At 45.0% G+C, this 24,816-nt stretch overlaps 1 protein-coding gene and 1 long non-coding RNA gene across 2 annotated transcripts in view; one reads left to right on the forward strand and one right to left on the reverse strand.

Annotated features, from left to right (window-relative positions):
* The window catches only part of LOC140207819 (uncharacterized), a 76,537-nt gene that overhangs the window by 19,825 nt on the left and 31,896 nt on the right, over positions 1 to 24,816 (reverse strand). The window contains 3 exon segments of the mRNA XM_072276380.1: positions 303 to 651; positions 706 to 1,388; positions 9,972 to 10,235. Of these exon segments, the coding sequence (XP_072132481.1) occupies positions 303 to 651; positions 706 to 1,388; positions 9,972 to 10,235 (1,296 nt within the window).
* On the forward strand, positions 10,105 to 24,484 carry LOC140208412 (uncharacterized). The gene is made up of 3 exons (XR_011888764.1): positions 10,105 to 10,191; positions 12,454 to 12,622; positions 21,303 to 24,484. It is a non-coding gene; the product is annotated as an uncharacterized lncRNA (long non-coding RNA).

Here is a 24,816-nt window from a genome sequence, read left to right on the forward strand (position 1 = left end):
TTAAGTTTGGCCGGGCTGCGGGGCTATCACCCCCTATATTAAGCTGCTAGCCGACTTGAAGTTTACATAAGGTTAGATGACTGAGTGAATCGCTTTTCACATTCAGAGCAGAAGAACAGCAACTCCCCGGTGTGAACTTGGTAGTGTGTCATAAATATAGATAACTGAATGAATCCTTTACCACATTCAAAGCAGGTGAACGGCCTCTCCCCTGTGTGAATTCAATGATGCACATTTGGCTCATTTGGCTGAGAGAATCTCTTCCCAAAGTCTAAGCAGGTGATCAGCCTCTACCCTGTGTGAACTGACCAGTGTCCTTGTAGGTTGGATGACTGAATGAATCCTTTCCCACAGTCTGAGCAGGTGGACGGTGTCTCCCCAGTGTGAACTCGCTGATGTACTTTCAGATTGGATGACGAAATGAATCCCTTCCCACAGACTGAGCAGGTAAATGGCCTCTCCCCAGTGTGGACTCGCTGATGTTCCTTCAGATGAGATAATTTAATGAATCCTTTCCCACAGACTGAGCAGGTGAACGGCCAATTCCCTGTGTGGGCTGCGTGGTGTGTCAGTAGGTGAAGTGACTGATTGAATCCCTTCCCACAGACTGAGCAGGTTAATGGCCACTCCCCGGTATGAACTGACTGGTGTCTCAGTAGTTGAGAAGACAAACTGAATCCCTTCCCACAGTCCGAGCAGGTGAACGGCCGCTCCCCTGTGTGAACTCGCTGATGTACCTTTAGATTGGATGACGAAATGAATCCCTTCCCGCAGTCTGAGCAGATAAACGGCCTCTCCCCGGTGTGAACTCGCTGATGTACCTTCAGGTGGGATGAAGAAATGAATCCCTTCCCACAGACTGAGCAGGTGAACGGTCTCTCCCCAGTGTGGACTCGTTCATGTACCTTCAGTTCAGATGACTTAATGTATCCTTTCCCACAGACTGAGCAGGTGAACGGCCATTTCCCTGTGTGGGCTGCGCGGTGTGTCAGTAGGTGAAATGACTGATTGAATCCCTTCCCGCAGACTGAGCAGGTGAATGGCCTCTCCCCAGTGTGGACTCGCTGATGTACCTTCAGTTGAGATGAATTAATGAATCCTTTCCCACAGACTGAGCAGGTGATTGGCCACTTCCCGGTATGAACTGACTGGTGTCTCAGTAGTTGAGATAACAAAGTGAATCCCTTCCCACAGTCTGAGCAGGTGAACGGCTGCTCCCCTGTGTGAACTCGCTGATGTACCTTCAGATTGGATGACGAAATGAATCCCTTCCCACAGTCTGAGCAGGTGAACGGCCTCTCCCCAGTGTGAACTCGCTGATGTACCTTAAGTTGAGATGATGAAGTGAATCCTTTCCCACAGTCTGAGCAGTTGAACGGCCTCTCCCCAGTGTGAACTCGCTGATGTACCTTAAGTTGAGATGATGAAGTGAATCCTTTCCCACAGTCTGAGCAGTTGAACAGCCTCACCCCAGTGTGAACTCGCTGATGTACTTTCAGATCGGATGACTGAATGAATCCCTTCCCACAGTCTGAACAGATGAATGGCCTCTCTCCAGTGTGAACTCGCTGATGTACCTTTAGCTTAGATGAACAAGTGAATCCCTTCCCACAGTCCGAGCAGCTGAACGGCCGCTCCCCGGTGTGAACTCGCTGGTGAGCCATTAGGTCAGATGATTGAGTGAATCCTTCCCCACAAATTCAGCAGATGACCAGCCTCTGCCCAGTGCAAACTGACTGGTGTGTCCACAGGTGGGATGACCGACTGAATCACCTCTCACCCACAGAACAGGGGAATGGCCTTGTCCCAGTGTGAACTTGCAGGTGTACCTTAATGAGATGACCTTGAATCCCCACAGTCTGAAAAGGTGAACGGCCTCTCCCCTGTGTAAACTGACAGGCATGCCAGTCGGTCAGATGATCGAGTGAATCCTCCCCACTGTCTGAGTAGGAAGGATGATCGAGTGAATCTCTTGCTCCACTTCTTATACACGTGGACAGAGACAGCAAAGCTGGCGTGTTGTGTTCAAGATTCCCGTAGATAAATCCCTTGTCCTTTTTAACCTGAAAAAAAAAAGTTACCAAATCCATCAGTGAGTGAAGGACATTTCAGATGAGATCACTTGAGTTGCCAAGGTGTGATCTGGCCTCACACTGTTCAACACAAGTTGGAGAGAGAAGTCATCTTCTAACTGGGCACGGTACTGGTATCTGTAATGACCATCAAACTCGCTGATGCTTTTCCTGTCTCTGTGAGGATGGGGCATTCTAGCCGTCTCCAATCTGTGACCTGGCTCAGTCTGATACTATCCTTTGGTATTATTCCCTGTTCCCACTGTGCTTGGACAGCTTGTACATGGTGACTTGGACAGGTTGGGTGAGTGGGCGGATGCATGGCAGATGCAGTTGAATGTGGATAAATGTGAGGTTATCCACTTTGGTGGCAAGAACAGGAAGGCAGATTATTATCTAAATGGAGTCAAGTTAGGAAAAGGGGAAGTACAACGAGATCTCGGTGCTCTTGTTCATCAGTCACTGAAAGTAAGCATGCAGGTACAGCAGGCACTGAAGAAAGCTAATGGTATTCTGGCTTTCATAACAAGGGGAATTGAGTATTGGAACAAAGAGGTCCTCCTGCAGCTGTACAGGGCCCTGGTGAGACCACACCTGGAGTATTGCGTGCAGTTTTGGTTTCCAAATTTGAGGAAGGACATTCTTGCTGTTGAGGGAGTGCAGCGTAGGTTCACAAGATTAATTCCCGGGATGATGGGACTGTCATATGTTGGAAGATTGGAGCGACTTGGCTTGTATACACAGGAATTTAGAAGGATGATAAGGGATCAGATTGAAACATATAAGATTATTAAGGGATTGGACATGCTGGAGGCAGGAAGCATGTTCTCACTGATGGGTGAGTCCAGAACCAGAGGCCACAGTTTAAGAATAAGGGATAGGCCATTTAGAACAGAGTGATGGATATGTGGAATGCTCTGCCCCCGCAGGCAGTGGAGGCCAAGACTCTGGATGCTTTCAAGAAAGAGATGGATAGAGCTCTTAAAGATAGCGGAATCAAAGGTTATGGGGATAAAGCAGGAACTGAATATTGATTGTGGATGATCAGCTATGATCACAGTGAATGGCGGTGCTGGCTTGAAGGGCCGAATGGCCTACTCCTGCACCTATTGTCTATTGTCCATTGAGCTGCATGGGTGCCTGGCCCCACAGTAACTGAAACACTCTCACGCAAATAGCCTTTGTTGACGTGCAACTGTGTTTTTTTTATCTACAGTCAATTCAAAGTGCCACAGTTTTAAAGCCATGTAAATATTACCTGCCCAGAAGAATGGTTGGTCCGCACAGCTGTTAAAAGGAATTAAATGAATATCGGTTTTATTTCATGTTCTTGTCACAGAGTCATAGAAAAGTACAACACAGAAAAGGGCCCTTTGGCCCATCTAGTTTGTGCTGATCTATTTAAACTGTCTACCCCATTTACCCCGACCATCCAGGTACCTCTTCAATGCTGAACTTGAGCTCGCACGCACCAGTTGGGCTCTCTGCTCATTCCACACCTGGATGACTGTCTGTGCGAAGAAGATTCCCCTCATGTTCCCCTTCATGTTTCACCTTTCACCCTTAATCCAGGGCCTCTGGTTGTAATCCCACCAAATCTTAATGCAAAAAGCCAGCTTGCCTTTACCCCATCTACGTATAACCATCATAAATTTTGGCACACCTCCATCAAATCTCCCTTCAGTCTTCTGCATTCCAAGGAATAAAGCCCTGTCCTGTTCAATCTCTCCTTATAACCCAAGTCCTCCAGACCTGGCAACATCTCTGAACTCTTTCAACTTTCTTTTACATCTTCATGTATGTTGGAGACCAAAACTGCACACAATACTCAAAATTAGGCCTCACCAATGTCTTGTACAAAGTCAACGTAACATCCATCTCCAGTACTCATTAATTTGGTTATGAAGGCCAAAGTGCCAAAATCTTTCTTTCCATCCCTATCAAACTGTGACACCACTTTCAGTGAGATATAGACCAGTATTCTCAGATTCACTTCTTCTACAACACTTCTCAGTGCCCGACCAGTCACTGTGTAAGACCAACCCTGGTGGGTCCCACCAAAGTGCAACACTTCACACTTGTCTGCATTAAATTCCATTTTCCATTTCTCAACCCATTTTTCCAGCGGGTCCAGATCGCACTGCAAGACATGATAGTCTTCCTCACTGTCCACTACACGATCAAACTTGGTGTCATCCACAACTTTGCTGATCCAGTTAACCACACTGTCATCCAGATTACTGATATAGATGACAAACAACAACAGATCCAGCACTGATCCCTATGACACACCACTAGCCACAGGCCTCCAGTCAGAGAGGCAACCATCTGCTACCACACTCTGGTTTCTCCCAAAGACAGTGTCTCATCCAATTTACTGTCTCATCTTGAATGCTGAATGACCGAACCTTCTTGAACAACCTCCCATATGAGACTTTGTCAAGTGCCTAACTAAAGTCCATGTGAACAACATCCACTGCCTTGCCTTCATTCACTTTCCTGAAAGCTTCCTCGAGAGACTTTGGTGAGACATGACCTAGCATGCACAAAGCCATGCTGCCTATCCTTCATCAGTCAACATCTGTCCAAATATTTATATATCCGGTTCCTGCACATAACCCTCCAATAACTTTTCCCACCTCTGATGTCAAGCTCACCAACGTACAATTTATTAGTTTACTTTTAGAGCCTTTCTGGAACAGCAGAAGAACATTGGCTGTCCTCCAATCCTCCAGTACCTCACCTGTCACTAAGGGTGATATAAATATCTGTGCTTGGGCCCCGACAATTTCTGCACTTGTCTGCCGCAGAGTCCCAGGGAACAACTTGTCAGGCCCTGGAGATTTATCCACGCTAATTTGCCTTAAGACAGCAAACACCTCCACCTCTGTAATCTGTACAGGGTCCAGAAGTTGATGCTGCTTTGCCTCACTTCTATAGACTCTGTGACCATCTCCTGAGTAAATACGGATGCAAAAAAAAAATTAAAATCTCCCCATATATTTTGTCTCCTCATATGGATTACCATTCTGATCTTCCAGAGAATTATTTTTTTCACTTGCAATCTTTTTGCCTTAAAATATTGGCAGAATCCCTGAGGATTCTCCTTCACCTTGTCTGCTGGGGCAACCTCATGCCTTCTTTTATTTCTTTCATAAGTGTTCACTTGAAATTCCTGTATTTCTATTTGTTCCTATCTGCCTGTTCCTGGAATGCACCTTCTTTTTATTGACCTGGGAGATGAAGCACAAAGGGGTGACGGAGCTGCATGGTGGGAGGTGGGGGTAGAGGGAGTTAAACTAAAGTTCCAGGGGGAATGGGAGCATGAAAAACAGAACAGGTAGTGGAGGGGTTGTGGAGACAGATGTTGTTCAGTCCTCAGACAAAGTCAGGAATGAAAAAGTTGAGCATGGTGCAGTGAATATGCTCAGTCCTGTATATTTCAATACAAGGAGCAGCGTAGGAGAGGCGGATGTGTTCACTGCACGGAACAACAATGGAATTATGACACAAGGATCTGGCAACTGTGGACTGGGACAGGCTGCTTTATGGCAAAGGTGTGCTTGGTAAGTGGGAGGCCTTCAAAGCGAAATTTTGAAAGTACAAAGCGAGTATGTGCTTGTCGGAATAAAAAGTAAAGATAGAAACTGTATCCCTTGGATTTCAAGAGATATTGAGACCCTGGTGAAGCACAAAATGGAGTTGCATTAACAGGGATAGGCAGGTAGATTCTTATGGAGTACAAGCAATGCAAGAGTATACATAACAAATAAATCAGGATGGCTAAAAGAAGGCATGAGATTGCCCTCGCAGAAAAGAAGGATAACCCTTAGGGATTCTAGAGATAGATTGAGAGCACTCCTTTTGTCAGATACCATTTTCTTAGGTTTCCATTTGGAATTGCATCAGTTCCTGAAGTGTGCCATAAAACCATTCACATGCTATATGAGCACATTGAGGGCATAGATACTTCCAAGGACGATATTATTGTTTGCGGATCATCTAAACAAGAGCATGACGCCAGACTCGGACAAGTCTTAGAGGCAACACGCAAGGCAAACCTGAAGTTGAATAAAGACGAATGTCAGCTAGGAGTGACTGAACTTACCTTTGTGCATGATATCATCAGCAATGCGGGTGTGCGTCCTGATCCATTGAAGGTTTCTGCTATTGAGAACATGCCAAGTCCGCAATGTAAAAAGGATTTTCAAAGGTTTATGGGAATGGTCAACGACATGGGAAAATTTATACCCAATCTTTCGGAACAGCTTGCTCCATTGAAACAGGTAACAGAAAAGAAAAAACAAATGGAGCTGGAATCATGAACAGGAGAAGGCATGGGAAAATCTCAAGAAAGTGCTCACTAAGGAACCTGTGTTGAAATGCTGTGATGCTGAGATAGCCATCAAAATCTCATGTGATGCATCTCAAGCAGATTTAGGGGCAGTATTATGGCAAAAACATGATAAGGAATGGCTACCAGTGGTATTTGCATCTCGTTCATTATCTGATCCAGAAACAAAGTATACCCAAATTGAAAAAGAATTGCTCAGCATTATGTTTGCTTGTGAGAGATTTCATCAGTTTGTGTCAGGGCAATCTATTGATGTTGAAACTGATCATAAGCCTCTGATTGCATTGTTTCACAAACCTTTAAGCGACTGTCCTTTGCGAATTCAGCGAATGATGATCAAATTGCAAAGGTATGTATTGAATGTGTCATACACACCTGGAAATTTCATGTACAAGACTGACACACTTTCCAGAGCTGTGGATCCAACAACAAATGGCAGTCACGGGGTCGCTGTTGACGTCCAGGCATTTGTTGATATGGGCATAAAGACTGTACCTGTTGTTCTCGAAAAGTTGGAAATGCTGCGTCTTGAGACAGAGAAGGACACAATTGCCAGTCAGGTAATACAAGTGGCGATGGATGGATGGCCAGATTATAAGCATGTCTGTACCTCAGAACTACAAGAATATTGGAACCACAGAACAGAACTTTCTGTTGTGGACAGGACATTGTACAAATGTAGCAGAATTGTGATTCCTAAAAGTCTCTGAAAGAAGATTGGGAAAATTCATAAAGGCCTCAGAGGTATTGAAAAATGTAAGAGGGGGTGCGGGAAGTGATGTTTTGGCCCAGGACGAATCAAGAAATTGCAGAATTGGTGTCTTCTTGTCAAATATGCCTTAAATACCAACCCAGCAACCCTGAGGAGCCACTGCATCCACGTCCTAGTCCTTAGAGACCTTATCAGAAGATAGGTGTTGATCTTTTTTGTATCTGACAACAAAGATTATCTATTAATAACAGATTACTACTCATTGTGTGGTTTAAGCAGAACAACAACAGAGAATGTAATTACATGCATGAAATCAGTTTTTTTTTCCAGATATGGTGTACCTGCCGAAGTTTTCACAGACAATGGTCCACAATTCAATGGTGAATACATGAGACATTTTGCTCATGAGTGGGGCTTTGTTCATACAACATCGAGACCACTTTGCCCTTAGTACAATGGATTAGTTGAGAAGTCGGTAGGAATTATCAAGAAACTGATGCACAAAGCAAAATATAGTGGAGGTGATTTTTATAAAGCTTTGTTAGCCTGTCGTAGTACTCCACTTGAATGTCAATGTTCAGCTCTTGATGGGACTCCATTTGAGATCCAATCTGACAACAGAGGAGAGCCTTCTGAAAACAGAGGGAGGTGAACAAGTGAAAAGATGGAAAGATGAACACAAACCAAACAACATACTTTGACAGATGCTCTCGTCCATTCCCTGAACTTCACCAAGAAGATGAAATAAGGACACAAGACAAAATGAACACGTGGACACAGAACGCTACAGTACTTGAAGAAGTACAACCCAGATCATACATGGTCAAAACAGAGGAAGGAGCAGTGTTAAGAAGACATTGCAAAGACCTCAATAAAGAGCCAACTTCAAAGTTTCAGTTTCAGACCAGACAAAACATGGGAATGACAACGAAACACAAGAAACTGTGTGAACCACTTAGAAGATCTACTGGTGTTTGCAGACCCCCAGAGAAAATGATGGAGACATGTTAAATTATGCATTTGCTCTGGTCAATGTTGCTAATTGTTTTTCTTTTTAAGGAAAGGAAGATCTGGTGATATGACGTGTAAGAACGTGATTGCAGAGAGTTCTGAGCATGCGCAGGAATGATAGAAAGATCCAGAAAACATGGCTTTGTAAGGCACGTGTGGTTGTTGATAAGTAAAGTGTTGATAAGGTTTTCCAGAATATGGTTCTTTATTAGAAACTCACGGTGTGTATTAAAGAACACAACATATATAACCCGTGTTAGTGTGGGGAGCGGGATTTTACACCATATTCCCGGTACAGTCTCAACAAAACACAAATAATTGTCACTTTGCCCGGACCATCGGCCCCGCTTGCAGGGCAACAGTCTGCCGGTGTTTGCCCCCCAATGTGGTGAATCGCCACCACCGTGGGCTCAGACATTTCCACAGATGAGCCCCTCCTGTCCCCACCGGGACAAACATCCTGTCCGCCCCCTCTCTCACCGTCTTCATCCTCTCCCTCCCCGGGGAACCGGCATCAAACCGACGGGCCGAGCGGTCTCCTCCTACCTCTCAGCGACACATCAGACTCCGGCCGCAGGAGACGCTTCACAAACGCCCCAACTTCCCTCGGAGGGAAATGGAAATAAATCAGAAAGCGGACATTTACTTTGACGGTTGTCCCGCCGTGACGGAAAGTTCGGGAGACGGTGTCAGCGGGGTAACGCCCACTCGCCTTGTCCGCCTCCGTTATTGGTTGGAAGCAGTGATTGACATCGCCTCGCACCAATGGGAATAGCGCAGCTCCTGACTCCTCTGTTGACAGCGGTGGGGGAGGGGCTGGTCACGTGATTAGTAGCCCAGCCGTTAAACGACCAAGCTCGATCTCACCAGCGCGTGGGTGGCGTAAGACACCGCGCACGTGAGAGCAGATCCCCGTGTGGGGAGCCCATGTGTGACGTCAGGCGCGTGGATGCGCCTGTGTGACGTCACCTGTGGGGGAGCGCTCGTATTTAGAAACACCTGAATGGACGTTTCTGATGATTTCGGTGGGACAACAACATTAATCACGGGTTTCATCACTGAATCCAGTGTTGTGAGATGTAAAGTCCCCTGTTATGTGTCCGGCTGTGCCGTGTTGTTGGTGGAGTGGGCAGCCTGGTGTTTGTCTCGATTCGGGTCACAACACCAGAATTGCCAGCGGGGTCCACACACAGTGTATTAGTCAACAGAAAACCTCTCGTCCCTGCAGTCTCTGTCTCCTGGTAAACTCAACACCCCGACAATGTGAACCATAGATAACCCTTCCTCACCCGCTCCGTTTTTATTCAGATATTTCCCCCATTCCATCTCAGTTCTGAAGGAAGGTTCAATGGGGAACGTCCACTGTTGACTCTTTTCATAGTCATACTTTTTTGATCGCGAGGGAAATTGGTTTTCGTTACAGTTGCACCAACCAAGAATAGAGTATAAATATAGCAATATAAAACCATAAATAGTTAAATAATAATATGTAAATTATGCTGGGAAATAAGTCCAGGACCAGCCTATTGACTCAGGGTGTCTGACCCTCCAAGGGAAGAGTTGTAAAGTTTGATGGCCACAGGCAGGAATGACTTCCTATGACGCTCAGTTTTGCATCTCGGTGGAATGAGTCCCTGGCTGAATGTACTCCTGTGCCCAACCAGTACATTATGTAGTGGATGGGAGACATTGTCCAAGACGGCATTGTCGATAGATGCTGCCCGGCCTGCTGAGTTCCGCCAGCATTTTTTTTTGTGCGGCTCTGGATTTCCAACATCTGTAGACTTTCTCGTGGTTGTAATTTACCTCTCCATTGTCCCACGGGCCTCCGGACACTGGCGGCGCTGTTTGGTCCTCCGGCCGCTGGTGGCGCTGTGTGGCCCTCCGGACACTGGCGGCGCTGTTTGGTCCTCCGGCCACTGGTGGCGCTGCGTGGACCTCCGGCTATCGGCGGCGATTTGCAGACTCCGGTCACGGGTGGTTCCGCCGCGAACCTCCGGCTAAATGCAGCGCGGTGCCGACCGCAGCTGTCGCCGGCAGCGGTGAGTAAAGATCTGATCCCGGTATTGTGTGAATCGGGGGCCTGCTGCAGTGGGAAAGGCCTGGGACCGTGTTCTCCCGGACGGCTGAAGGCTCCGGGCTCTCCGGTCCCGCAGCCCCGGTTTTAGCTTTGCGCCCGAGCCCGGGCTGTGAGATCCGTTCGTTGTGGTTCCCAGGCTGGGAGGGGGTTTGGCTGATCTGTATCCAAAGGTCTCTGCAGTTCCTCGCAGTCACGGGCAGAGTAATTACCATGCAAAAGCGTGAAGTGTCCGGTTGGGAAACTTTCTATGGTATGGTGATTAAAAATTGGTGAGGGTCAAAGTTCATATGCCAGTTCTTATTGTTTGTTCTAATTTTGCCATTTTAGGATCTTTTGTGCAGTAGTATGTACTATTCATTAACAATCTGTGTATTGCTAGAGTATCATCAGTAATGATCTTAGATTTCCTCCCCACATGGTTCCCTCTGCTCATTCCCTGCCCATCTTGTTCAACCTTTGTCCTATCTCCTCACCCCCCCCCCCCCGCTTCAGTGATATGCATCAACCATCTGGGTCAACCTTGGTCCACCCTGTGTCCACCTCCTCAATGTTATATATCAGCAATTTTTCTTCTAACCTTTGTCTTCATTGTGAAGTGTTTTTTTTTGCACCTTTGGCCTCGCTGAGTTATTTCCAGAATCGGTTTTTGTTAGCTGGAATGCCAGAGGGTCATCAGGTACCAGTTGTGTTGTGCATTGGTCTGGAGGTGTTGATTTTTGAATTGTGACTGGCTGACACACTGCAGCATTTTCCTGTCAGCAAAGAGTACTGGGGGAGTTGATGCTTGGCCTATAATCCTGTGATCTACATTCCAGGCATATGGAACTGTCGGTGTTCTGGATTTAACTTTAGTTAGTGCTTCTACAGATGGGGCTGGATGGTCATCCTTCTGCAATGAAGCAGAAGTTTCGAGCAGCTGGACATTGGTTATGGGGAAATCCCGGATAGCACCACCCAGTCTGAGATGTGGGGACGATATATGAGGCTCTGAGGGTTGGTCAGTGACAGGTTCAGCTGTGTGACCCTGTGAGGTTGGGTCCTGGGATATCACAGTTTTAGATCCAAGTAAAATGGACCCAGGGATCAAGCTGCCAGGGTTTCTGAGGTGTTGAGCATGTATTTCCCATCTAGGATCAAATGTTTGTTTCTGGAGTTCCTTTGGAAGCAATGCTGTTGATCTGAGGAAGGAATGAGTTTGTATTCATCCCTCACAAGGAGAGGCTGTGATTAAATGGGCTGTTCCATGTTTGCACCAGCAGAAATAGACCTGGGGGGTTCAGTGTTCGAACTGTGATTGGAAATTCTTCCTCACTGTCACCTGTCTGTCAGACAGTGGAAATCAAACAGAAACTCAACTTGCTGGAGATCTGCACTAAATTCTGAATCCATCCTGGCAAGATTGTGAACCTGAATGGTTAAATTTGTTTCTCTCCCCACAGCAGTTCCTTTCCTGTTGAGCGACTCTGGTGATTCCAGTTTCTTTTTATTAAATTCACTCGGGAATGGTTTAAATTTCCTGATTGTCTGTTGTACTTGGGAATGTGTTCAGTGCAGTTGTTGCTGACAAGGTTCACATGAATAATCTCAGGAATGATCAGCTTTATGTGTGAGGAGCATTTGATGGTTATGGGGCTGTGCTCAGTGGAGTTCAGACGGGGTGGTGAAAGGGGAGGTGGTTAAGTAAACCTACTGAATGCTGAGAAGCCTGGATACAGTGGACATGGAGAGGATGTTTCCATTAGATGGAGAGTCTGTGATCTGACAGCACAGTCTCAGAATAAAGACGCTTCCCTTAAAACTGAGATGAGAACAATTTCTTCAGCCAAAAGATGGCTGATCTGTGGAATTTGTTGCCACAGAGGGTGGCTGAGGCTGTCATTTGGGTATATTTAGGGCAGATTAAAATATTCATGATTGCTAAGTAGCTTCAGGGTTACAGGAGGAAGGCGGGAATATGGTGTTGGAATAAATCTCAGCCGTGGTTGAATGATGGAGCAGACTCGATGGATCGAATCACCTAATTCTGTTCCTGTGTCTTATATCTTACCATGACTGAACGATGACTCCTTCCTATCCCTTATCAGGTTCTGTGAAGTGTCAGGGATAATTACAGATTTGTTCACTGAGATCATTATATTTGTCTTCAATGTTTAGATTTCAGTGAGCAGAAATATTTTGTTCTCCTTTGTATTGTTAACATGTTTCATTATCTTTCATTTTGAAGTTAGACCTGCAGTGAGAGATTTATTGGAAGAAAAGCCCACAACTGGAAGAGAACCACGACTGAAGATGAGGGAACAGCAGCAAGTGACCCAGCCCGAGGACTGAGAGCACCAACTGGAGAGAACCCTTCTGACTCAGGGTTTCCATTGATTCAGTCCGGAGCAAGTTTGGTGAGTCTCATTTACTCAAACACTGGTCCATCAGACATTACATATCTGTACAAAGTAAGGTAGGGAATAGTTATGGTGAGACTGAATGTGCCCAGAAATAGCAGTTATGCCTCTGTCAGACCCAGTTACAATCACTCCAGGTCTGGTAATGTACTGTCAGTATCCCAGCTCTTTAAACTCACTCACATTCCCTCAGTGTTTGCTCATTTAAAGAACTTGCATCTTCTGAAGTAGCTTTTGGTCTGTTCTGAGTGTGGAGAGGGAAAGAGGGGTGTTTATATTACTATCTTGCAAAAAGAAGTAATTGTTTGAAATTACTTGCTGCAAACTCACTCCCCATACCCTGTACATTCTCAACCAGATTATTGACATAGATGACAAGTAGCAATGGGTGTAACCCTGGGGAACTCCACGAGGCACCGGCCTGGACTCCAATAAACAGCCTCCCATCATCACCATCTGCTTCCTGCCATCTAGCTGTTCCCAGACTCTGGGCTCTGTGACAAACACAATGTTAGCAGCAAGATTAGACAGTGATTAACATAAAGGGAGATTTGTTGCTTCCTGAAAGCTGTCTGATGCAACGGATGAGATCCTCTCTTGCTTCCAACTTAATCTGCCCTTGGACCACTCCTCCCGGGTCACACTGTGTCTGATAACCCACACATCCCCAACCTCCCTCCACCCCGCCAGTAGCCCCACAACTTTCCCACCGTTTACCCCACACCCGTACACGTAAACAGATCCACGTCACCCACATCCACTCTCACAGCCTGGGAAACCACAACTAACTGATCCTATGTTCCCGGCCCAGACTGTCCAGCTGTCCGGCTCGGTCTTGGCCCTTTCCCACTGCAACCGCCCCTTGATTTACACCAACCCGAGATCAGACCCCTTCCTCATCGCGGCCCAGCCAGGAGAACCGCCGGCAACAGCTGGGGTCGGCTCTGTGCTGTGATTCGCAGGAGGTCCCCGCGGCGCCACCAGTGGCCGGAGGTCGGAGCGACAACGTAGAGGATTTGGCTGTTCAGTTCTTTCACTGTGACACCCCCGAACTCTGCATTAACTCCATCCAGCCAAATCTGGACCAACTTCAACGACCAACAAATATAATTCCTCTCAGCGATCAGCTAACGGAATGATTCACTCACTTTTAGAGGAAGGGGTACCTACACTGTCGGGGTGTTTAAATTGCCAGGAGACAAGGACTGCAGGGACGAGAGGTCTTCTGTTAACTGATACGAACCTGTCTTTACCCTGCTGGCAATTCCGGTTTATATCAGTAAAACTGTTGTTTCTGAAAATACTAGACAACAAGACACTGCACTGACTGAACCACCCCAGACCAGATCACCCTGGAAAGTCCTCCTCAGAAACGTTGGGGTTTTGTGACCCGACTCGAGACAAGCACCACACCGCCCACTCTACGGACAACACGGCAGAGTAGGGTATCTTGCAGGGGACTTTAAATCACACAACGTTGGATTCATTGATGAAAACCGTCAAGTTTCCTTTGTTCACCCCCTGATATCATAAAAAACGTCCATTAAACAGTTTTTGAATACAAACTCTCACCCACATGTGATGTCATTCTGTTGCCCCCACGTAAAACCATAAAATATACTGTAGGAGCAAAATTAGGCCATTTGGTCCATCGCTCCTGCTCTGACGTTAAATCATAGCTGTTCCAATTTTCCTCTGTCCCAGTCTCCTTCCTTCCTCCCCGTAAATCGTCATCAATCAGGAATCTAGCAACCTCTGCCTTTGATATCCATAAATACCTGGCCTTCACAGCTGCCCGTGGCAAAGGATTCCACAGATTCACCACTCTCTGGCTAAAGAATTCTCCCTCATCCCCTTTGTAAAAGGACACCCCTCTACCCCCTTTAATCTGAGGCTGCGTCCTCTGATCGTGGACTCTCCCAATACTGGAAACATCCTCTCCACATCCACTCGATCAAGGCCATTCACCATTCGATAGGATTCAATGAAATCATCCTTCATTCCTCTGAATACAGGTCCAGAGCCATCAAATGCTCTTCATATGACAGGCCATTCAATCCTGCACTCTTTTCCTTAAACCTGCTTTGAACTCTCTCCAGTGTCAGCACATCCTTTCTGAGATGAGGGGCCCAAAACTGCTGAGAATAATCCAAGAGCTTTATAAAGTCTCAACATTACATCCTCACTTTTATATTTTAGTCTCCTTGAACTGAATGTGAAAATCGTACTTGCTTTCCTCACCACAGACTCGACCCACAAATTATCCCTTAGTGAATCCTGCACAAGGACTCCCAACTCCATTTGCACTCAGATTTCTTTGTACATTCTCTCCATTTAGAAAATAGTCAACCCTTTCATTTCTTCTAGCAAAGTGTATAATCATGCAACTCCCAACACGGTATTCTATCATTCCTTTCCTTGCCCATTTTCCTCATCTTTCTGTACCCTCACTACTTCCCCAAAACAACCTGTCCTTCCACCTATCTTAACATCACCTGAAAACTTTGCAACAAAGCCAACAATTCCATCATCCAAATCATTGGCATGTAACATGAAAAAAATTGTTCACAACATAGACCCCTGTGGAACTCCACTAGAAACTGGTAGCCAGCCAGAAAAGGCTGTCTGTATTCCCACTCGTTTCCTCCTGCCAATCAGCCACTACATTTTCCTGTAATAACTCAGAGCTCGTTAAGGAGCCTCGTGTGTGGCACCTTGTCAAAGGCCTGAAAATCCAAGTACGTGACATCAACCAATTCTCCTTTGTCTACCCTGCTTATTATTTCTTCAAAGCATTCCAACAAATTTATCAGGAAAGATTTTCCCTTGAGGAAACAATGCTGACTCCGGCCTATTTTATGTTGTGCCTCCAAGTCCCCCGAACTCACATCCTGAACAATCGAATCCAATATCTTCCTAACCGCTGGCCTATAGTTTCCTTTCTTCTGTCTTTTTCTCTTCTTGGGGAGTGGAGTAACATTTGCAATATTCCAGTCTTCCAGAACCATTCCTGAATTTAGTGATTCTTGAAGGATCATTACTAATGCCTCCACAATCTCTCCAGCCACCTCTTTCAGAACTCTGGGTGTAAACTATCTCATCCACGTGGCTTATTTGCCTTCAGATCTTCAGTTTCCAAAGAACCTTCTGTCTTGTTGTGGTCCCTTCTGTGCAGGTCCCACCTTCCCTGGAAGAGAGCCATGGAACCAAAAATCTTATCCCCTCCCCTTCTCTCCCCCCTCCACATGCCTGATGTCATGCATGGGTTTGCTACACCAGTGTCTGACGTCACATCCACTTCCTTACGTCTGCGGGTTTGTTTCTCGCGGTTGTGCAGTTTAATCTTTCTTCCGTTCAGACAAGGGAGTGAGATCCAGATCCGTCAGGTCCTCTCATTGTGGGAGGGCATTTTTTATACATTGACTCCATTCCACTGTTACAAATTGCCGAAGTGCAGCCAATGTTTCGAGGTACATAGCCCTATTATTGCAAGGAGGAAGCCTTTTCTGTTTTTCTGGGCTTCTCAAACATTTGTACACTTCAGTGAAATCTCCCTCCAGAAGTTCCAGATGAGAAGCTCAGTCTGTCTAATATCTCCACACAATTAAAGTGGGGAATCGTTTATTATTGTCATGTACCGAGGGTCAATGAAAATCTTGTCTTGCATACCATCCTCTCAGTTCCACACATTACAACAGTAGATTATGATAAAATATTAACAGAGTGTAACAAAGTATTGTGGTTACAGAGAAAATCCACTGCAGGTAGACATGGTGCAAGGTCACATCGAGTTACATTATGAAGTCAAGAGTCTATCTTATAATGCTGAGGAATATTCAGTTTGCTTATAACAGCAGAATGGAAAATATCCCTAGGTCTGGGGGTATGTTTTCTGTTTTGTCGTTTTCATTTATCTTCGACCCGAGGGGTGGTTGAGAATGAAGAATGTCTGGTCTGGGGTTCTGGGAATGTTTAATTAGATTATTAGATTATGAAGACACACAGTCCTCTTTTATTGTCATTTAGTAATGCATGCATTAAGAAATAATACAATATTTCCTCCGGTGTGATATCACAAAACACAGGACAGACCAAGACTGAAAAAACTAACAAAACCACATAATTATAACATATTGTTACAACAGTGCAACAATACCATATCTTGATGAAGAATAGTCCGTGGCTCAGTAAAAAGTTCAAAGTCTCTCGAGTGAGTGAGTGAGTCCGTGGAGGGGAGGCTTGTTTCCGTGATAGGCTCAGCTCTGTCCACAGTTCTCTGCTGTTTCCTGAAGTCAACAGAAGAGAGGAGCCGTACAAAGGTGTGAAGTATCCGGATGGGATACTTCTTATGGTGTGAACTTAAATTCGCTGGACCAATAACCACACCACAAACAGTTCTTTACTTTATCCTTTTCACCAGTTTATTTGTTTGAACTCAGCCGGTGAGAAGCTCGGAGCCAAGCGTCAGAGAGACAGAATTCCTCTCCCTCTGGCGGCTCGTGACGAACCTTTGTCTAACATGCAGAAATGTTACAATTTATAGAAATCGCGAAACAAAGGGGGCTTTAGTTCAACTGGTATTCCCACCAAGTCTGTTGGAGCAAAACTTAATTTCTTAGATAAGAGAGTCCACTAAATCAGGGTTTTAATTACAAATGAATGTTCTGTCCAATCCTTATCAGTTATTCTCTTTTGTTAGACATAGGAGGGAACTTAGTTCAATTTGTGTCTCATGAGAACTCAACTCCACATAACGTTTCCAAGAGACATCTGTGAGTCGTTAATCTAAACAAGCTGCAAGCAGATTCCTCAGTGAAGGACAAAACAGAAATGTGCACACTATCCAGAACAGAGCACACATAATTTCACACTTAAATTTTAACCCCTTATTTACAAGAGTCCAAGAATCATTTCTTATGTCACCCAATCCCCTTAAAACTTCATCACCAGAGTATGGAAGCAGATGGATCTTCCCCTCTGACTGGAAGCCTGTGACTAGTTGTTTGTCATCTATATCAGTAATCTGGATGATATGGTGGTTAACTGGATCAGCAATTTTGAAGATGACACCAAGATTAGTGGTGTAGTGGACAGCGAGGAAGACTATCATGTCTTGCAGTGAGATCTGAACCAGCTGGAAAAGTGGGTTGAGAAATGGAAAATGGAATTTAATGCAGACAAGTGTGAAGTGTTGCACTTTGGTGGGACCCACCAGGGTTGGTCTTACACAGTGACTGGTCGGGCACCGAGAAGTGTTGTAGAAGAAATGAATCTGAGAATACAGGTCTATATTTCACCGAAAGTGGTGACTCAGTTCGATACGGATGGAAAGAAAGATTTTGGCACATTGGCCTTCATAAACCAAATTACTGAGTACAGGAGATGGATGTTATGTTGACTTTGTACAAGACATTGGTGAGGCCTAATTTTGAGTGTTGTGTGCAGTTTTGGTCACTAACCCACAGGAAGATGTAAAAGAGGTTGAAAGAATTCAGAGAAAATTCGCAAGGATGTTGCCAGGTCTGGAGGACTTGGATTATAAGGAGAGATTGAACAGGTCAGGACGTTATTCCTTGGAATGTAGAAGATTGAGGGGAGATTTGATGGAGGTGTACCAGAATTATGAGGGTTATAGATGGGGTAAATGCAAGCTGACTTACTCCACTGAGATGGGGTGGGATTACAACCAGAGGCCATGGGTTAAGGGTGACGTTGAAACATTAAGGGGAACATGAGGGGAAACTTTTTTCACACAGACGGTCGTCCAGGTGTGGAATGAGCAGACAGCCCAACTGGTGCATGCGAGCTCATTTTCAACATTGAAGAGGTTTGTGTCGGTACCTGGATGGTAGGGGTACAGGGGTAGACAGTTTAAATAGTTCAACACAAACTAGATGGGCCAAAGGGCCTGTTTCTGTGTTGTACTTTTCTATGACTGTGTGATAAGAACATGAAATAATACTAATATTCATCTAATTCATTTTAACAGCTGTGCAGACCAACCATTCATCTGGGCAGAAAATGTTTTCATGGCTTTAAAACTGTGGCACTTTAAATTGACAGTAGATGAAAGAAAATCCCAGCTGTACGTCAACAAAGGGATGAACCCATTCATCTGCTCAGACAGTGGGAATGGATTCAGTCGGTCATTTCAACTGAGAGTACATCAGCAAGTTCACACTGGGACAAGGCCATTCACCTGTTCTGTGTGTGAGAAGGGATTCAGTCGGTCTTCCCACCTGTGGACACACCAGTCAGTTCACATCGAGCAGAGGCTGGTCATCTGCTGAATTTTTGGGGAAGGTTTCACTCGGTTATCTGACCTAATGGCTCACCAGCGAGTTCACACCGGGGAGCGGCTGTTCACCTGCTCAGACTGTGGGAAGGGATTCACTAAATCATGTAAACTGAAGGTACATCAGCGAGTTCACACGGGAGAGAGGCCGTTCACCTGCTCAGACTGTGGGAAGGGATTCACTAAATCATGTAAACTGAAGGTACATCAGAGAGTTCACACTGGGGAGAGGCTGTTCACCTGCTCAGACTGTGGGAAGGGATTTACTGTGTCATCTGCACTGAAGGTACATCAGTGATTTCACACTGGGGAGAGGCTGTTCACCTGAGAAAATGTTGATACTTTATAAGACACCACTTAGGCTCCATTTAGAATATTGGGGACCTAGATCTCAGAAAAGGTGTGTTGTCATTGGAGAGAGTCCGGAGGATATTCAAGAAGATGATTCTGTGAAAGAAGCGGTTGAGATATGAGGAGCGTTTGCCAGCCTTGGGCCCGTACTGCTGCACTGACCTATGTTGAATAGATGGGGGTGGTGGGGGAGTTAAATCTCACTGAAACCCACCAAATGTGGATAGATCTAGATAGGGTGGATGAGGAGAGGACTTTTCATATGGTGGGGGTAGTCATAACAGAGGTCACAGCCTCAAAACTGAGGAGTGACCTTTTAGAGGATTTTATTTCATCACAGAGCAGTGAATCTGTGGAATTCTCTGACACAGACCGTGGTGGGGGCCAAGTCTGTGGCCACATTCAAGGCAGAAGCTAATAGTTTGCTGATCAGTCAGGGCATTACAGGACATGCCGAGGAAGCAGGTGCATGGGGTTGAGTGAGAACCGGGATCAGCCATGATAGAACGGCAGAGCAGACTCGATGGGGCTGAATGGCCTAATTCTGCTCCTATGTCTTATTGTCTTATACTGCCAGTGTCTTACACAGTGAAGATTGACACAAAACACTTATAATAACATATGGCCAATATTCCTTTGCTCTGTTACTAACTCGCCAGCATCATCTTCCAGCGTTATATCAACTCTTGCCTCTCTTTTACTCTTTATAAATCTGAACAACTTTTGATGCTTGATATTATTGGCTCACTTACCTTAATTTTTCATCTTGTATCTCCTGTGTGTTTTTTTTTAGTTGTCTCCTGTTGGTTATGTAAAAGCTTTACAATCCTCTAACTTCCCATTAATTTCTTGTTATATTATATGACCCCGCTTTTGGTTTTATCAAAAACAGGAGAAAATCTGTGGATGCTGGAAATCCAAGCAACACATACACAAAATGCTGGAGGAACCTAGGAGGCCAGGCAGCATATATGGGAAATAGTAAACAGTCAACGTTTCAGGCTGAGACCCTTCATCAGGACTGGGGGAAAAAGAATGATGAGATGTCAGAGGAAGAAGAGTGGGGGTGAAAAGCGTGGAGGAAGTGGCAGGTGATAGGTGAAACCGGGAGAGGGAGAGTAGTGAAGGAAAAAACTTCTTAGGATATAATTTCCTTATTGATTCTCGAAAGATCATTGCTAATGCCTCCACATCTCTTCAGCCACCTCTTTCAGATCCCTGGGGTGTACACCATCTGGTCCAGGTGACCTATTTACCTCCAGACCATCTCTGTTTCCCAAGAACCTTCTCCCGAGTAATGTAACTTTACACATTCTGACCACTGATATCTGGGAATTCCATATTCTTGTCAGGGTCTTTGACGGATAAGAGTGAGTTTATTCAGTTATTCAACTTATTCGGTTGATCTGCCATCACCTTGCATCCCACCCCATTACTCCCTCTCCAGCATCATTTTTCAGTGGCCCGATATCCACTTCCGCCTCTCTTTTACATGTTTATATGTACCTGAACAAACATTTGGTATCCTCTTTAATATTACTGGCTAGCTCACCTATGTATTCCATCTTTTCCTTCTTAATTACTTCAGTTGCATTCTGGTTTTTAAAAGCTTCTGAATCCTCTAGCTTCCTAGTAGTTTTTGCTCCATGTCCTCTCTTTGTTTTTTTATGTTGTCTTTCATTTCTCTTGTCAGTCACGGTTTTGTCACCTTACATTTAGAATACTACTTCCTCTTTGTAATGAGATTGATAAGTTTGTGGCCAAAAGTAGAATGAGTCAATTTTAGAGAACCAAGCACATTTATTTTTTCAACATCGTCCCCTCCTGCATTTACACAGTTAGTCCAGTGGTCGTGGAGCAAACGGATCTTGGACCTCCAGAAAGTGTCCACAGCAGGGGTGATTGATAAGTTTGTGGCCTAAGGTAGAAGGAGATGAGTTATACAGCTCTCCTTACAGGCACATGCAGGTCAACTCTTTGAGTGATTATGCAGAAAGTTTGAAGTTAATAACTCATCTCCTTCTACCTTAGGCCATGAACTTCTGAATCACCCCTGATGAGAACTACACACAAAGTGCTGGAGGAGCACGGCATGTGAGGCAGCATCTATGGATGGGAATCAACATTTCGGGACAAGACGCTTCATCGGGACTCTTCGTACCCACGTATCTGGAATATCAACAAGCAAAGACAATAGAAAGTAGTGCAAAGTGAGGAAAACCTTTGACAAAATTTAGTTGAAGGCTTAAACAAGGACCTGCCAAACAGAGCTCAATAGTTAACAAATACAACAAAGGTAATAAACACTTCCATCAATCCCGACATTGACTTTTTTTTATAAAAATATCTTGGTCCCATTTCAATCAATAAAATTTACAAAGATAAATAAGAACTTTAGAAAAGACTACTTACACTCAAACCCACTTAGATTAACACTACCATGGACAGAAGGAGGAAGAGAAATAACACACTTGGAAAAAAAAAGGAAACCACACAACAGTCAGATAACACTTCTAAGTATATATTCTCATCAAAACTGAACTGGATTCAGCACTCCATGTGTGCATCTGCAACCGTGGTAAGAAATACAGACCAGAAAACTTAAATGAGAGCCCAACTCAGAAAAATGAATCATCACTAGGGAAGAAAACATTAACCAGTGGAATGAGTACGACCCTCCATGGGAGAAATCCCAACGATCTGAACAGATGAGATGTTGACAAGGAAGCATCGAGCACCTGACTGAGAGTTGGAGACCTCTTCCCAGACACAGGGGGGCTTCCTTGCAGAAATACAGGACAAGGTGGTTAACAAAAGGAAAGAAAAAAAAAATCAAAAATACATGAGATACAAACAAAGCAGTAAGTGCAGAAAATGCCTAGAGAAACCAGACACAATCCTGTAGCAGTTTAACTCAAACTGATTACTTACAAAAGTACAATCAAGTGGTATATATCATTCACCAAAATCTTGCTTTAAAATACAAACTCATGAATGCCCTCTATCAAGGCACCATAAATTCAAGCCTGATCTAGTTTTACAGTCAAAATATTACAAATTATGTGACAATCAATACAAGCAGGAACAACTCCCTCAATAAATAAAACCATTCCCAACCAACAGATGTTCCTCAATCAGTGGAGCACATCACCACGGGTATTGTTTGTGTCATCAGTCAGAAAACCGAAAGACTTTCGCTGCCAGTCAACTTCCAAATGTTGCTACTTTTCATTCATTGCCGTGCCCCGCTGCTGATTCCCTTCTCCTCATCATATGTTCTTGCCCCGACCATCGTCCAGAGCCCCAAACTATGCCCTGTGCAGACGTGCCTCTGGTTTCTGACCCTGCTCCATCTGCAGAGAATTCAAGGGAAACCTCTTCAATTAGAGTGGGACAGAGTGATATAGTGACAGCAGGCCTGAATAGGGATCTTGACAGGATGAAAGCCTGGGCAGACAACTGGAATGTCACCTTTGAGCCTACTGAGTGCAAGGCAATGGTGATGTCTAGGAAGAGGAATCCATCTAACCCCGACCTGTATTTTGGGAACTGCAAAATCCTTGGTATTAATATTGACAGCAAGTTGGTATGGGATAAACTCCTTTCCACTATTTCATCCGTGGCTGGACAAAGGCTTGGAGCTCTGTGGAAAGTAGCATCCAAATTAGACAAAGAGGGCAGAGCCACGATTTACAAAGCCCAGGTACGAAGTATCATGGGTGAATGCCTCACAGAGTGTCCTCGGCCAGGTTGATTCCATCAAAGAAAGGCTCTCAGGATTATAGGTGTAGATGAAATTGCACAATGCAGAATATACAAAATGCACACCAGCCACAGCCCTGCAGACCTTCGCACCATGCTGCCTTCATCTCATGAGAGACGGCGTACCAGACGATCAAGATTGTCTATGCCTGCTCATGCTGTTTCTATGCCTGATGCGAGAACCCACACACCGGATAGAAGCTTCCTTCACTGTGCTATCAGAATTTGGAACAGCCTTCCAGATGCTGTGGTTGGAAACATCTGCGACGATGGGGTGCAAGCCTTCAAGAGTCGAGTGCACAAACACCTATCATCTCTGGGAGGGAAGTCACATGCTTCTTAAGCTATCATGAAGGGGACCAGGATGGCAATGCTTGGTTGTTGGCAAGTAGGGTTAATACCTGACTTTCAAGAGCACTTGTGAGTTATCTTCCGGCTGGACTTAGTCCTTAAACTGCTGGAGAACAGTGCAGAAAGAGCAGGTGCTGTTTCCTCCCGGTAGGGATTAGTTTTTAGTTCCAAGTGCTCCTGCCTCATTCTGTCACCCTGCAACCTCATCCTTCAATCTCTTTAAATTATGGAGGGCAGCCTGTGTATAAATGTCTCTCTCCAGCAGATTTCATCATGACTCCAGTATTTCTACTATGTTTTAATGTTTCTTACCTGTACATATGATTTTTTTTGTATTCTATCGCTGAGCAGCAGTGAACCTTCTAATTGGCCTATCAGAGTTCTCTTTGGGAACTAGTTGACTTGATCAGCATTTCTGATCTGGCTATTGTTCACGATTGCACTTAATAAAAAAAATCCCACAGAGTGGTGACTGTTTGGAACCCATCACCACAGGGAGAGTGAGAGATGAACAACAGGGGAGGATTTAAAAGGGCTGTCATGGAACAGAATCACTGGCAGGGTCCAGCCGGCCTGAGTTGACTCTCTACTGTACACTAGTTGTGTTATAAATTCACTAAGTACCGGAGACAGTGTTTAAAATAAACTGATTTATTTGTCTCGGATACAGAATATTAAACTCTAGTCCCATTAAAGGTGAGTATGTAGAAGAAACTCCTCCCATGCCCAGTGACCAGGGTGCAGAACTGGGTGTGGTGAGCAGCAGCAATAATTGCAGAGTTCAGCACCGACTCACTCTCGAAATTGCATTCAGCAATGGGGATGGACAAATATCCAGCATGCAGCTTATTGAAACTTTCTCCCCGGTGTGAAGCCAGCAGTGTGTCACAAGTGTAACATGCTGTAAGGTTTCACTGCTCATGTAATGGCCTCTCTGCAATGTTTCACTGCTGAGGTAATGGTTTCTCTGTAGCAGCAATGATTAGGTTACGAATAGACATAATAGGGTTTTGGAATGCAGGGCTATCCAATGGCAGAAATGTTGTTCTTTCTTGTGAGTCTGGAAGAGAGATTTTCGCTGTATTTTGCCGGTGAGAGATGAGAAGACGCAAATGGAGAGAGTGGGCCCTTTTTCTTTTTTTTGTTTTCTTTACTAACCCTATAGTCAAAGTAAGAATTATAAAGCTCAATTATTTAATTGCATATTGTGTACTGTTTGTTATTTTGGGGTACTGATTTGTAACAGAGGACACATCGTGCAGCATCCACCCAAACGAGATTTCTTAAGTTTGGCCGGGCTGGGGGGCTACCACCCCCTATATTAAGCTGCTAGCCGAAGCGAAAGTTTCATAAAGTTAGATAACTGAGTGAATCGCTTCCCACATTCACAGCAGGTGAACGGCCTCTCCCCAGTGTGAACTCAGTGATGCAC

This window comes from Mobula birostris, chromosome 13, assembly GCF_030028105.1.
Source record: "Mobula birostris isolate sMobBir1 chromosome 13, sMobBir1.hap1, whole genome shotgun sequence".
Taxonomy (NCBI): Eukaryota; Metazoa; Chordata; class Chondrichthyes; order Myliobatiformes; family Myliobatidae; genus Mobula; species Mobula birostris.